The following is a 13,152-nucleotide window of genomic DNA, read 5'->3' as shown; positions in this document are numbered from 1 at the left end:
ACACACTGTGTTGCATCGGTAGGAGGGGGGATGGCTGCAGGAGCGGACGGGCGTGGCGAGATCACCAGCCTCGCGAGGGAGGGCCTGTCCGAGGCGACACGCTGTATCGCGTCGCGGCAGAGGTGCCAGGCATGTAAAGCCTGCACGGGCGCCCGAGGCTCTTTGTGCAATGTCTGGCCCAACCGCTCCCAGTCCGCTAGCTTAAGGGTTCCGGCTTCAGGGTACCATGGGCATTGGGCACTCACCTCCTGTAGCAGGAGAGTGAGTTCTCGAGTGGGGCAGTCATGCTGAGCCTTACGCAGCAAATACTGTAGCTCATTGCGGTGTTGCACTTGCAAAGCAGAGAGGGAGCTTCCCATACTTACCACAACCAAAAATACTCACCGGGATCCGCGAGGCGGATGAGTGACGCGTCTGAAACCCTTGCCGGGCGAGGTGAGTGCTGAGGGCCCCACGTTTGGGCGCCAGTTATGGCGGTTCAATGACAAGACAGAACACAGCTTTTAGCAAGCAAGCAGGCTGGTCTCTGCTAACAGGCTTCTGCCTGTCAGCTTTCCACCTTCCCCTTTATTCTCTCTCTCCCCCCGCGCATTACATTCTCCAACAGATAAAAGTAATACACTGGCTTTGTTTAACATTCTTATTTACCAATTTCTATCTACCGCATTCCTTGCTCTCGGGCCTTGAGCCCAGTCCTGAGAGGCTTCCCACGGTTCATGTCATCTTGGCGAGATTCCAAGGTTGATGCCCTTGAAAGGAACTGTGTGTGCACAAGTCCAGCCCAACACTCTGGGTGTGCCCTGAATGTTGCCAACCGCATAAACCTTGTATGAATCCTACAAGATAGTTTAGTGTCCTTTTTCTTTTGTAGAGAAGCAAAGTGTGTGTTGTAAATGGCTTGCCTAGTTTTTGTAAAGCTCTCCAACACCACTTTCTACAAACCATTACCCTCCGATCCCACTGAGGGTTACCAAAAGTTAGTGCCTGTCTCACCCCCCGCAACCTGCAAAGGTCTCGTGCCAGCAAAGGAAAGATGCATTCTGCAGATCTGGAGCTGCATTCGCATGTCCTGAGGGCTGTCCTGCACCATGGTCACCACAGGCAGGTAGGTCATGAACCTCCATCTCTGTCCCAGCTGCAGGATGGCCTCTGGTGCCTGCTCCCTCAGGCACCTGGAGATGCTGAAATAGGGGTGGGGTTGGCAGAGCAGGAGAACACCCCATGAGGTTAAGAAATGGCAGTGAGAGCCTTTTCCCTCCCTGGAAGATTACGGTGTTCCTCTGTGGGGACTCCCTTCCTGGCAGATGCTGTCCTTTCGATCCTGGACACTGCCAGGAGGCCCAGCTCCCAACCCTAGCAGCTTGGCTGTTCCATCCCCTACTGTGTACCGAAACTGCATTGAAAGGACTATCCAAGCCCCTCCCAGCCGTGTTCCCAGTGCGGGTCTCTCTCCTGGCTGAGCACAGGCTGTTCTTATATCACCCAACAGGCCTGGATCCTAGTTGCATGCTGCTCCTTCTCATGTGACCCCTGCACTTATTCCCTTCACCTGGAGATAGGTTCAGTTGAGCTACTACCCCTTTCATTGCCATCTCACCCTGGGACAGCCTGAAACTGGAAACCTGTGCTCAAACAGGAACTGTTTGCTAGGAAAGGTGCTGAAGACACAATGGAAGAGGAAATCCTTTGGACTGGATTGAAATTATTCCAAAGGAAAGTGAATGAGAGAAAATGTCCAGCGTTACCCTCCTAAGGAAAGAAAAAAATTACGGTCAGAAAGGACCATTCTGTCCATCTTCTGCATAACACAGGCCCTAGAACGGCACCGAGCGCTTCCTCCAGAAAACCCATGACATGGGACTGAGCCAGAGCACGTCTTCTGGAAAGACATCTCCATGCATTAGAGCCAGCTGGTCAGAAACAATCTTTCTTCTGCAGTGACGTCAAGTTAAAGGACACGGAGAAGAAGAAAACCTCGACTCGGGTTGTTACTGGAGCTGAAGCAGAGAGGCCAGGACAAACACGGCTAGGGCCCAGGACTGACTATCAGCAGATCTGCCGTTTTCTATTCCTGGCTTTTTGACCATGAGCGAATCTCTTTGCTTCTCTGTGCCTCAGTTTCCACGACTATAAAATAAAGCTAATCAAGGTTCTGTTTTTTTCTCTCCTCTTTTTCAAGGCGGGACACTTAGATACATTTGGGGCCTGTCTACGCTACCGGTCTAGAATGTATTTGTAAGCTGATGACCCCCACATGTTGTTCAGAAGCTATGGATGACACAAGCTCCTAAGGTTGTTCTGTGCTTAGCCCCTATGGCACAGGTGGGCGGGGCGGCCTTTTCTCACTGTGCTGTGTGGAGCAGGTTCTAGGCACTAGGGATATGAAGAGGCTCTCAAGGACTAATTCTTGAAAATAAATATCAATGAACTGCAACCCAAATAAAAAATCACTGCTGCTAACCTTGGTGGGTGATAAAATAGTAGCAGAGTGGTAACTAATGACGAGGACAGGGCAGTGACACAGAGAAATCGGATCCCTTGAGAAGCTGGACCCATTCAAAGAAAACAAGTTTGAAAATAACCAAAGGAAGGGTCCTATAGCTACCAACAAAGCACGCAGGCCACACCTACAGAGTGGGGAAGTGTATCCAGGAAAGCACTGACTGTGAAGAGGATTTTGGGGCCAAGCTGGGCAAGCCATTCAACATGAGCACCCAGGGTGATGCTGTGGTGAACGGAGCTAAAGCCATCATTAGATGTATGAAAAGAGCAGTGAGGCGCAGAGGGAGGTGACACACCATGAGGAAGACTGATCATGGAATACTGCATCCAGTTTTGGCGTCCACCTTTGAAAAAAGATTTGGAAATATTGGAGATGGGGCAGCAAAAAGCAACGAAACGTTTTGAGGGCTGGAGAAAAATGCCTGCGAATGAGCAATTGAAAGAGCTCAGCCTGTTTAGATGATAAAAAAGATCGGGAGGTGATGTCATTGAAACGTTGAAGTGACTTCATGGAGAGAAAATATTGGGTATTAAAGGGCTCATTAATCTAGCAGAGAAAAGCATAACAAGACCCAGTGGCTGGAATCTCAAAAGAGACCAATTCATATTCGAAAGACGGCACACATATTCAACAGTGAGGATGAATCACCAAAGGAACAAACTAGAAAGGGAAGTGGTGGGAATTCCCCACCTTTTGATGTCTTCTAATGAAGACTAGATGGCTTTCTGGAACGTGTGTAGTCAAAAACTAGCTCCTATGCTCTACAGAAAGCATGTGATATGCAGGGGGTCGGATGACATGCTCTAATTGTCTCTTCTGTCCATAAAGTCTGCTAATTTATGAAAAACTGAGCGTAGCATGGGGAGAAGCCTCTGATGTTTTACTGTGTTTGGCTTGAGCCCACAATGAACGCTCATTGAGGGGGTGATCCAGGGGAAGCAGCTCAAACATCCAATGTATCTGGACAGGGGCAGGACATCAGCACTGCAGGGGAGGGGTGGGTGTGGCAGTGACATGACAAGGGCCTTTGGCAGGACCTCAGCCTATTGGACAAAGGTGGTGGGGAGGCGATGACCTCACAGAGAGATCTTGACATCAGCCAGGCAGGACAGGGGTGCAGGACAGGGCCAAGCTCGGAGATCCCTGTGGCTTTGCTTCAGCACGTCTCCTTCTCGAGGTCTCTCCTGGAGGACTGAGAGAGCATTCACTTGCACGTACGTGAGCGCAAGGAGGACCCTCTTCGGAGTTTTCTCCTTTTCTTGTAGTGGTTTTGCTTGAAAACAGACGTCCCTGTATAGAAGGTAAGAGCCTCGGAGAGGTTTGGAACCTGTTCAGTCTGATCCATCAGGTGCTGGCTGATTTTTAGGAAAGGAAAACATTAGATTGTGGGGGCAGTATTTTATTTCCGACCTAGGACTTTGTCCCTTAGAATTACTGGGGATATTGGGGTTTCTCCTTTTTGTTTTCCCTTTTCCTCTGTCCTTCCTACCTTTCTCTTAATGCTTCCTTTGTCTTTTACCTCTGCTCTCCTCCCACCACCAGGAGCTCTGTGGGTGGAGCGGGGGCCGGAGGGGGGGGGTTTGTGGGAGGCCCTCACAGAGAGGTGAGACTGGACTAGTGCCCCGAGAGTGATCCCCTCGGTGGTGACCAGGGCCATTCTTTGGGCTATTTGATGAGAATCCTTAGCCTCCCACCCCTCAAAGTCCCAACCTTGATTGGCTGAGGAGGGGGCTATTGACAGGGAGGAAACTCTGGTCTTTGTTGTTCTTTTATGACCAAGCAAATAAGTCACAACCAGTTAGATGTTTGACCAATGTTGACGCTGCTCTCCATTCATTGTCTCAGAGCAGTTCATGATCCTCTCGAACATTCCAGTTCTTCTGAAATAATTGCTGAATAATTACTATGAACAATTGTTGGTCTGTAGCTCATTTGAGAGCAACTCTGCTACTGACTGGCTGCATCAGCTAAGACAAGTCACTGCTCCTTTCTCAGCCTTGGTTTCTCCTTCTGTCAAGTATGAATAACAATCCTCTCCCATCTACCTCGCCATGGGTGGATGCTGGGGATCCACTGAAGAGTGTCACTCGGAGCAGTGCAGACTAGGGGGTGTCCTATCACACTGAGCCATAGAAGATTATGACTTAATATTCGATTTGATTTGTATTTTATTGTTTTGAAATTGTGAAAAGCAGCAAGTACTTAGCTCAGACTGAAGCATCTCATCTAATTTTCTAGAGCATAGTGTCTCCCCTTTGTGTACGATGAGCCAGTTTAATGCTCTGTGACGGACAGGAGATGCTCTTGTTCTGCAAACAAATATTTTTGCAAAGAATTTTCCTCCTACTTGTTACGATTTCAAGAAACAAAGTGGTTTCGTCTGAATGGATTTTCTGACAGAAAACGGTTTCCATGCAAATGTTCACACCTTATTTCCTGGGCTTTATCCCTGCCTCCGGGGGGGCGGGGGGGTTGTTGTCTGTTAGAACAGGAGTCAGGACTGTTGTCTTCTCTTTCTGGCTCCATCACCGCTTTGCTGTGTGACACCTTGGGTAGGTCCAATGGGAACAGGGTCAATTCTCTAACTCCAGGCAGCAGTGAGCCTGGGTGAGATAAGGGATGTTAAGGCCGTCTGCGAAGGAGAAAGGGATGTTTCCAGGAGCTGAATGTCAAGAACTCTAAACTTTGCTAAAATGGCTAGTCTCGAGAAACAAGAACTAGTTGGGGCCAAACTTTAACCATTGTGTTTTTTAAAGGCCATTCAGGGATGTGAGTCCCAGAGAGCCATAGAGAGGGGGAGCAACTTGCCCAAAGTCCCACAGATCAAGAGGCAGCAATGGAAGCAGGAGTGACCCTCCCTCTCAAAGGCAGGGGGACCAGACATTAGGGCCTGGTTGCAATTGCCAGCTGTGGGAGGGAGTGTGCGGCAGCGGTTAGTGAAGGGGTCCATCCATGGCTCTGACACTCAGTGTGACCCTGTGCTCGTAGCTGAGGCCCGTTTGCTATAAGTAGGGTTGGGGTCCAATCGCTACAGCACAGCGGGGTTGGGAGGCTTCAGGAAGGTGTGTAAAGTGCTGGGATGTCAGGATCCTGGAGGCGCTGTCACCTCCACCCTAGGGCAGTGTTCTGCACCCCCCTGCTGCTGGCTGAGTTTCTCCGTCCCTTGGCAATAAGACAGACCCTTGTTTTCACAGCCAGTCGATCGCCCTCGTGTCATCACCCTGCCTGCTGGCTGGGCAGGGTAACTCCTGAGGTCACAACCCTCTCCAGCCTGCCTTGGGCTTGGAGAGTGAGGAGGAGGGCGAGGGACGTCTGCTGACCCTTAACATCCGCCATCCGTCATCCCATCACTGAGAGCAAGTGAGTGGCATTCGGGTTCCTCCGTGTCTTCCCCTGTCTGTCTGGGGAGAGGAGAAACAGGGGGATAGACTATGTCCAAAGGGGGATTTCATTTGCAAACAGCCCCCAAGAACCCCTCACTCTTAGGCCAGGCAGGGGCTTCTCCAGAGCCGTCTCCGGTGTGTTTGGAAAGGTTCCAGCAATGGGGCTCCCAGCCCTTCCCTTGTGGGACAATGTTCCCCAGGCTGAGAGTCTCTGAACTGGGCCAGACCCTGTGAGCTGCTGAGCCTGGAAATCCATGGGGAACGAGGAGGGCCCTGGTCTTCCTGTGCCTGGGGTCTTTGTGACTTTGACGTAGGGAATGGTTTCGCAGAAGAAGTCCGGGCTCCTGGGTTCTGTTCCTTCTCTAGCCTGGGCGGGAGAGTGGCCTGGGACGACAGGAGGGTGCTGGTTGTCCAGAGTAACCGATGGTCTTTGGGACTGACCCCATTGCTGGAAAAGGATGAGACTTCCTGGATGTTGCAGCAGCAGGGATTACGAGGGGGAACGTTGGGAGCAGATCATGCAATGAACTCCTGCCCGTGTGTGTAGATGGCACTCCCTGCACTCCTGTGGGGGCAGAGGGGGCTGCTGTGGTTGGAGCAGGGAGGAGGAGGGACGGGAAAGGCCCCTGAGTGAAAGGCTGCCTTGAGCCCAGACTCACCCCTGCTCCCCGCTCGGTTCCAGGATGGCCAGGCTCCTGCGGATGGTCCGGAGGAAGGCTCTGCAGGTGGCCCCAGAGCCTGAGGGAAGCAGCTGCCACCTTTCCAAGGGGCAGAGCAAGCCCTGCGTCCCCGCTGGTGGGGAAGCAGCTCCCGTCCGGGCCAGAAGGCGGAAGTGCCCGGCCTTCTGGAAAAGGAACCCGGCTCCCGGCGCAGGCGCCGAGCTGGGAGAGGCCCCGACCAGGCCCCAGTGGAGCTGGCCCAGGCTGCGGTTTCGCAGACAGGACCCAGCCCAGGAGGGGCGCCGGGCAGGGTGGCTCTGGGGCTTGCTGTGTGGGCAGCAGCGGCCCCAGGAGCCCAGCCCTCCTTCCCATCAGGAGGCATCGCCCTGCCCGGTCTCTGAGGCCCTTCCAGCCCCCGCCGGCCAGGAGGGGGAAGGTCCCTGTCCCAGCACCAGCAGCTCAGCATGGGACAGCGGCAGCACCTGGGCCTCTGGCAGCAGCCAGGCCGATGGAGGCCACTGCTTTGTTCCAGGTGAGGAGCCAGGCTGGGCTGAGGGAGGGCTGAGGACGGGATGTGAACACCCTGGGCCCAGACGCTCTCCCAGGGATATGGGGGGTGGGGTTCCCCAGCCCAGGTGTCTGACCTGAGCCCCGCGAACCCCACGGAAAGCAGCAACCGTCACACAGCTGCCCCTTCCGCACGGGGAACTGGGGGTGGGGGCGTGAAGAGCTGCTGCCACGTTGGTCCTTGCTGCTCCGGGCGGGGGGAACAGGCACCTCCCCTGGAGTCCTGGGCAGGGGAGGGGGGCTCTGCTCTGGGCTTCTGCAGCTGTTGGGGGCTGAAGGCATCCCTGAGAGGGAGGTTTGGGGCCCAATCTGCCCTGGGTGCCTGAGATGGGAAGGGGGGTCTTGAATCCTGCTCTGCCCACCACGCCCCCGTCCTTCCCTCCCTGGTGCAGGGACCCCCCTGGATTCGGAGCAGGAGGAAGGGGTGGACATGGCCAAAGATGAAGCTGCTCTCAAGGTCATCCGAGAGCAGCTCCAGTGCAGAGATAAGGTACAAATGTTCCCCACCTGGGCTGGAAGCAAGATTGCCCTGTCCCTTCCCAGCATCCCCACGCCCTGCTGAGGGTCTTGTCCCTCCTGATCCACCACCCCTAATGGGGCCCTTTTACATCCATGATGTGGGACCCCCAAGATGGGGGTGTTTGTCCCACAACAGCCGAGGTCATCTCCCCCCACAGGCACTGTCCCACTTCCTGATCCTGCTTGTGTAGGAGTCGTGGGGGATTTGGACAATGGGCGGGTCCCCACAATCCCCCATTGAGGCCTGAGCCCTGGAGCTGGTGTGGGTGGGGCAGGAAGGTCCCTAGCTAACAGGTTCTCTCTCCCTATACCCCACTCCTGGTGGGTGCAGGATGAGGGGCAGCAGCTCCTGTTCCTTCAGGCCATCTACCCCGCATGTCTGGCTGCACGGGAGAGAGGGGAGGACACGCTGGAGCCGAGCTGCTGCAAGGCGGCTGTGGTGAAGAGGATTGTGGTGAGTGAGATACGCCATATGGCAGCTGGAGGGAGGAGAGAGACACGGGATTGGCAGGGGTATGGCCGGGCTAATGGGTGGGGGCTGAGTGGTGTTGGAGGGGGCATCAGAGGACAAGGATTGCTGGGGCTCAAGACTTGGGAAAAGAGAAGGGAGAAATTCTGAGATTGGTGAGTAGTGGGCAGGGGGGGAATTGTGGGGCTGGAGGGCAGCTGAGAGTGGGGGTCAAGGAATCACATGGTCCCAGCTTGGTCGTCGGGATGGGGCTGAATGGGGGCAGTTTTGAGAGGGAGGAGGAGAGAAGGGGATTGGGAGTGAGCTGGGCAGGAATCCGGGAAGGGGGACAAGTCTGATGGACAGGAAGGAATGGGAGGAGCGGGAGGTGGGGGGGATCCTGCTGGCCATGTGGGGCACTGGCTGTGTCATCTCCTCACTGGGAGGTGTGAGTCGGGCCTGAATCTCACACGCTCCTTTGTCTCTTTCGCGTCTCACAGGAGCTCATCGAGGAGCTTCCCGATGACTCGTCACCCAGCGCCATCCTCGCCCACTCACTGGCTGCAGTGGGCTACCTCTGGTACTGAGACAGCCCCACCCCCCAACCCCGCTGGCTCCCCTCACCCCAGTGCTGCTCAGGCCCAAGGCTGGGAGTCACCGTCACTGTCCCTCCCAGGTCACCTCCCAAGAGTGGCGCCTCTGGCAGAGATGGTGGGGTGGGAAGGGTCACTGTCTCCTGGCAGGGCTGTTCTTTTCACTCCCATAACATGACAGGAGCCTTGGGGAGGGGCTCACTTCCGGGCTCAGCTACAGGAGGGGCAGCAGGCTCCAGGGAATAGGAGCTATTCCTGTCCTGCCACTGTCTGTCTGGGACGCCTTGGCCTTGTCATTCCCTAGCTCAGTGCCTCAGTTTCCATTCTCGCCAACCTGTGGCTTGGTGTCCGTGTTGGTGACAGTCCCACCCCCGTACTGCACAGTCTAATAGCAGCTCCTCTCTCTTGCCAGCACCATGAAACCTGCCCTGGAGCCAGCCCTAGAGACCCACCTCTTGCGAGCTGCCCTTCACTCCGTCTTCACCCTGGGCACGGAGAAGGACACCACCGGCATCCAGGTACCTCCTCCTCCTCCATCCTCTTACTTTTCCAGAGTGGTCCTTGGTCCCTGCTCCCTTGATTCGCTGGAGCTCCAGGTTTAGGGGTGGGGTAGCGGAGATGGAACAAGCTGCAGAGTTGGATCCAGCAGGGAAGAGATTACCCCTCCCTGGGGGATTTCTTTCTTTCTTTCTTTCTTTCTTTCTTTCTTTCTTTCTTTCTTTCTTTCTTTCTTTCTTTCTTTCTTTCTTTCTTTCTTTCTTTCTTTCTTTCTTTCTTTCTTTCTTTCTTTCATAAGCCGTGTTTTGCCCAGAAGCCCAGCTTCCATCCATAGCCACTTGGCTGTTTCCTACTCTTCTGCCTACAAGGCCCTCTGCAGAGACCTGCTAAGCTCATGGATCAAAGGTCCAGGGGTCATGAATTCTTGCGAATTGCCTGCAGTGGGATGTGAAGGAGACAGGCCAGGAGATGTGTTTGGGAGTCTCCCCAGTGCTTCCCAGAGACCCCTCTTTCCACCCTGTGGCAGGTGTAGGCCCAGGTTCCCTAACTCTGACCCATGCTTTGCAGGCTCTGCACAAAGTCATCCCAGAGGTCCTGGATGCCATGCTGGGGAACCTGCTGGCAGAGTCCCCAGACACAGACAGGCTCCACTTCATCTTGGAGGTGAGCCCCATTTGACCGTAACTATTTGGGGGACAGGTAAGGAGAGACTGGAAGATCCATTTTCTACTCTGTCCTCCTAGCTGGGTCCCCAGTGGGCCGTCCTTGGTTGGGGAGGTCAGTGCAATGCAGTGTCAGGTCCTTCCTTCTTGAGGGACAGAGGAAGGAGCTGGGACTTCAAGCCAGAGCTCTGCCTGGTTCTGCTGAGCACTAACCACAGGGCTCCTGGCTGTCTTGGGGAGTGAGAGTCTGAAAACCCACCCTTCCCCCACCCCTCCAACACACACACCGCATGAGATTTGGGAGACGGTTCTCAGAGAAGAGGATCAGGCTCCTTCCTAGAGAAACAGGAGGATCCCAGGGAATCAGCCCTTCCCTCTGATCTGCTCTGAAATTCCTGGGGGGATTGTGTTCTCAGTCACTCCCTACATCCCCGCAAGGATTTGCGTAGCAGGGAAGGGCCGAGGGTTCAGTCTCCTTTCCGGTGAACTGTTCAGGAATCAGCCCCGACCCTGAACATTGTCCCAGTCTAGAGAGACACTGAGAAGTTGTGACCTGCAGGGTACAAGCTGCGTCCTGGGGGAAAGAATCCCCTTCTAAAGCTCTGCCATCAATGACTCAGCTATTCCCCCCTGCGCAGAATGTCTCAGGCCCCTGGGGCTGGGGGCGTGGGGCTCATTTGCAAAGCAGGTGCACCTGGCCACTGAGTCTGACCTGCCTCCTTTCCCCACAGCATGTCAACTTGTGGGTCGTGTCCAGGGTGTCCCAGGAGCGAGCCAGGGCTATCAGGAGCAGCACAGCCCTGCTGAGATACACAGTCACCCTCCCTGAGTTTGACGTGAGTGAGCTCCGACCCCAGCTTGCTGGCTCCAGGCGGAGGCGGGCTGGCTCCAGCGGGCTGCAGGATCTGCTGCCGCCGGGGCTGTGGGTTAGGAGGGTTCTTCATGGGGAGGCAGAGTGAGAGCAGGGACTGAGCTAGGCTTGAGTCAAGTTCTTCTTGTCCTGGTTCAGTGTTGTCCCTGGGCCTTTAAGGGGACCATACTCCAGCCCCTGCTTGGCATCCCAAAGCAGCTCCGGGCTCCCTTGGCAGCATAGCAAATGAAGGGTCGATCTCAAGCTCCTCTCCCCCAGCATCTTCTGCAGAGGGGCTAAGGGGAAGGAGCCCTCTGGCCCAGGGGGGACAGGAAGCTGAGAGGAAAATGCTGATGGAGTCCCCTCTGCTCTCCCTTCCATTAGATCTCAGCCGAGTTCCCTAGGATGGGTCACCATGTGGCCCAGCTGGCTCTATTTGTCAGCGATCCAGACAAGGACATCAGCCGGCAGGCCAGGGAGGGGACTTACCGGCTCTACCAACTGCTGCTCCAACAGAGGGGTAAGGAATCCAGCTGGGACACGGAACCCAATAGGGGACTATGAGTGACCACAGGTGGATAATGGGACCCCAGACCAGTTCTCTCAGACTGACCCCAGCTGGAGGACAAGTCTCTCTCTGCCTCTGTTCTTCTCCACTCCACTGTGCAGCCACCAATGGGATTGGAAGGACACAGAAACTGCAACCAGAATGAGAAAAGTCTCTCTCTCTCTCTCTCTCTCTCTCTTCCAGGCCTGACCATACATGACGCGGAAGATCTCTGGTGCTATGACTGGCACCAGACCAGAAGGCTCTTGGGCTATAAGAATACAGCCAGAGTGGGGGAGGTAAGGACACTGTGCCAGGGCATGACACAGCTCAGGGAGTGTGGCTGGCTGGGTTCCCTGCAGCGAATGCCTCCTGGAGACAGGAAAAGAGCCCGCTCCTTATTTCCAGCTCAGAGTTCCTCATCCAGCAACCAGTGGGACAGGCTGGTGCTAAAGGTCCCACATTGGAACCTCACTAGTTGCCGTGATTTGAGTGTCTTACATGGCTGCATTGCTACGTGGCATAAGGAGGATCCCCGGGTGGGTGAGTTAAGATAGGATTATGGCTCTGGGTGTCTCTGTACTCCTTGACCTCCTGGCTGATCCCCAAGTGTCTGAGAGGAGAGCCCTGAGTCAGTCAGTCACGATTGCTTGATCAGACCCTTGCTTAATTCCCTGCACCCTCTAGAAGCAGAGAAAGGAGGTGGGCTTTGCCCAATTCCATTGCCGGTCAGGAAGCAGAATGCCCCAACCTGGGAACTGGGTAGGGGACATAGTGAGCTCCAGAGCCAATATGGACCACATGCGCCTCCCTCATGTCTCCAGACCCGGCCAGGGAATGGCAGAGTATCTGGACCTCAGCCACTGTTCCAAAGAAGTACATTGTCACTGAGCCAAGTTGCGGCTACTTGCTGCACAAGTAGAAAATCAAAGACACCCCCCCCGCCCCCGTCTCACAACTGTTGTAAGAATATCCAAACCTTCGAACACACCGTAAGACAGTGCCCCCAGCCTGGAGTCAAAGGTGAAATGGGTGATTTCCACAACATCATAGAGGAGGCCTTGGAGTGGCTCCTGGATCGAGAAGGGCATCGACAGAACGCTGCTCCACAGACGCCCCGTGAGAGAGACTGTGTGAGCTTGTCCCGCCTCCCACAAGCTGAATTGCTGCAGCAGAAGAAAAGTCTCCGAGGAGCGTCTGGGATGGGGACTGGGCCATGAGTCTCCTTGTCCTTGTCAGGCTGCAGGTTGGATTCCCTGTGAAGAAACCAAGGAGCTGCAGAGGCCATTCCCAGCGACGAGAGAAATCACTAAGCTGCGGGGAAGAGACCTTTGGTCTGTCAGCTCCAACCCCCTTGCCCCCCACAACACACACACACTCCTCTAGCCGCTGAGGTGCAGGAGATCTCTCTGCTGGAAGCAACACAGGGTCCCCTGAAGTCTCTGTGCCCTGCACAGCAGAGTGGGCCTGCTCACACACATTAGAGATCCATTTCTAGCCCATCCTGGCCCCTGCCATAAATTTCCCTCCAGAAAGAGCCACTGGATTCTTTGGTCCCAAAGCATCTGCGACCTTTTAATAAAGGGGCTTCCCTGAGCCCTGGGAGCCTGAAAGCCTCCTGGGGAATGAAGTGCCTTGGCCACAGCAGCTCTCTTCCCCGCCCTTTGGGGCACTAGAGGCCATTGTACGGCCAGGACTTGGAGGCTGGCTGTGGGCAATCTGCTCGAGCCTCGTGTCCTCTTGGTTTTAGGTCTTTGGAAAATTCTTCTCCATCGGGCAGAAAAGATCCTTCGTGCAGACAGCAGTGCTGGCCATCCACGACCCCCTGTTGCGTGTCAGCCAGGCTGGGCTGGTGCTCGTCTACTCCCTCCTGGGGGAAGCCCAGCAACTGATGGGGGTCACGGTAGGCAGCTGCAATCCACT

At 55.0% G+C, this 13,152-nt stretch overlaps 1 protein-coding gene across 1 annotated transcript; it reads left to right on the top strand.

Moving 5' to 3' along the window:
- The first annotated feature begins 1,033 nt into the window (after positions 1 to 1,033).
- On the top strand, positions 1,034 to 12,449 carry LOC119567809 (maestro heat-like repeat family member 5). Its single transcript, XM_043528493.1, has 8 exons — positions 1,034 to 1,105; positions 8,580 to 8,659; positions 9,085 to 9,190; positions 9,738 to 9,833; positions 10,564 to 10,668; positions 11,067 to 11,202; positions 11,434 to 11,528; positions 12,198 to 12,449. The coding sequence occupies exons 1-8, from the start codon at positions 1,034 to 1,036 to the stop codon at positions 12,447 to 12,449; spliced, it is 942 nt and encodes a 313-aa protein (XP_043384428.1).
- The last annotated feature ends 703 nt before the right edge of the window (positions 12,450 to 13,152 follow it).

The sequence above is a fragment of the Chelonia mydas genome, chromosome 14 (genome assembly GCF_015237465.2).
Source record: "Chelonia mydas isolate rCheMyd1 chromosome 14, rCheMyd1.pri.v2, whole genome shotgun sequence".
In the NCBI taxonomy this organism is placed as follows: Eukaryota; Metazoa; Chordata; order Testudines; family Cheloniidae; genus Chelonia; species Chelonia mydas.
Note: the sequence above shows the minus strand (reverse complement) of the source record. Positions and strands in the feature narration are given on the sequence as shown.

Coding starts and splice junctions, on each gene's coding strand:
- LOC119567809 (XM_043528493.1), top strand. CDS start 1,034: ATGCATTCTGCAGATCTGGAGCTGCATTCGCATGTCCTGAGGGCTGTC. Junction 9,834..10,563: donor GGCTCCACTTCATCTTGGAG/GTGAGCCCCATT, acceptor CTTTCCCCACAG/CATGTCAACTTGTGGGTCGT. Junction 11,529..12,197: donor ATACAGCCAGAGTGGGGGAG/GTAAGGACACTG, acceptor AACTGTTGTAAG/AATATCCAAACCTTCGAACA.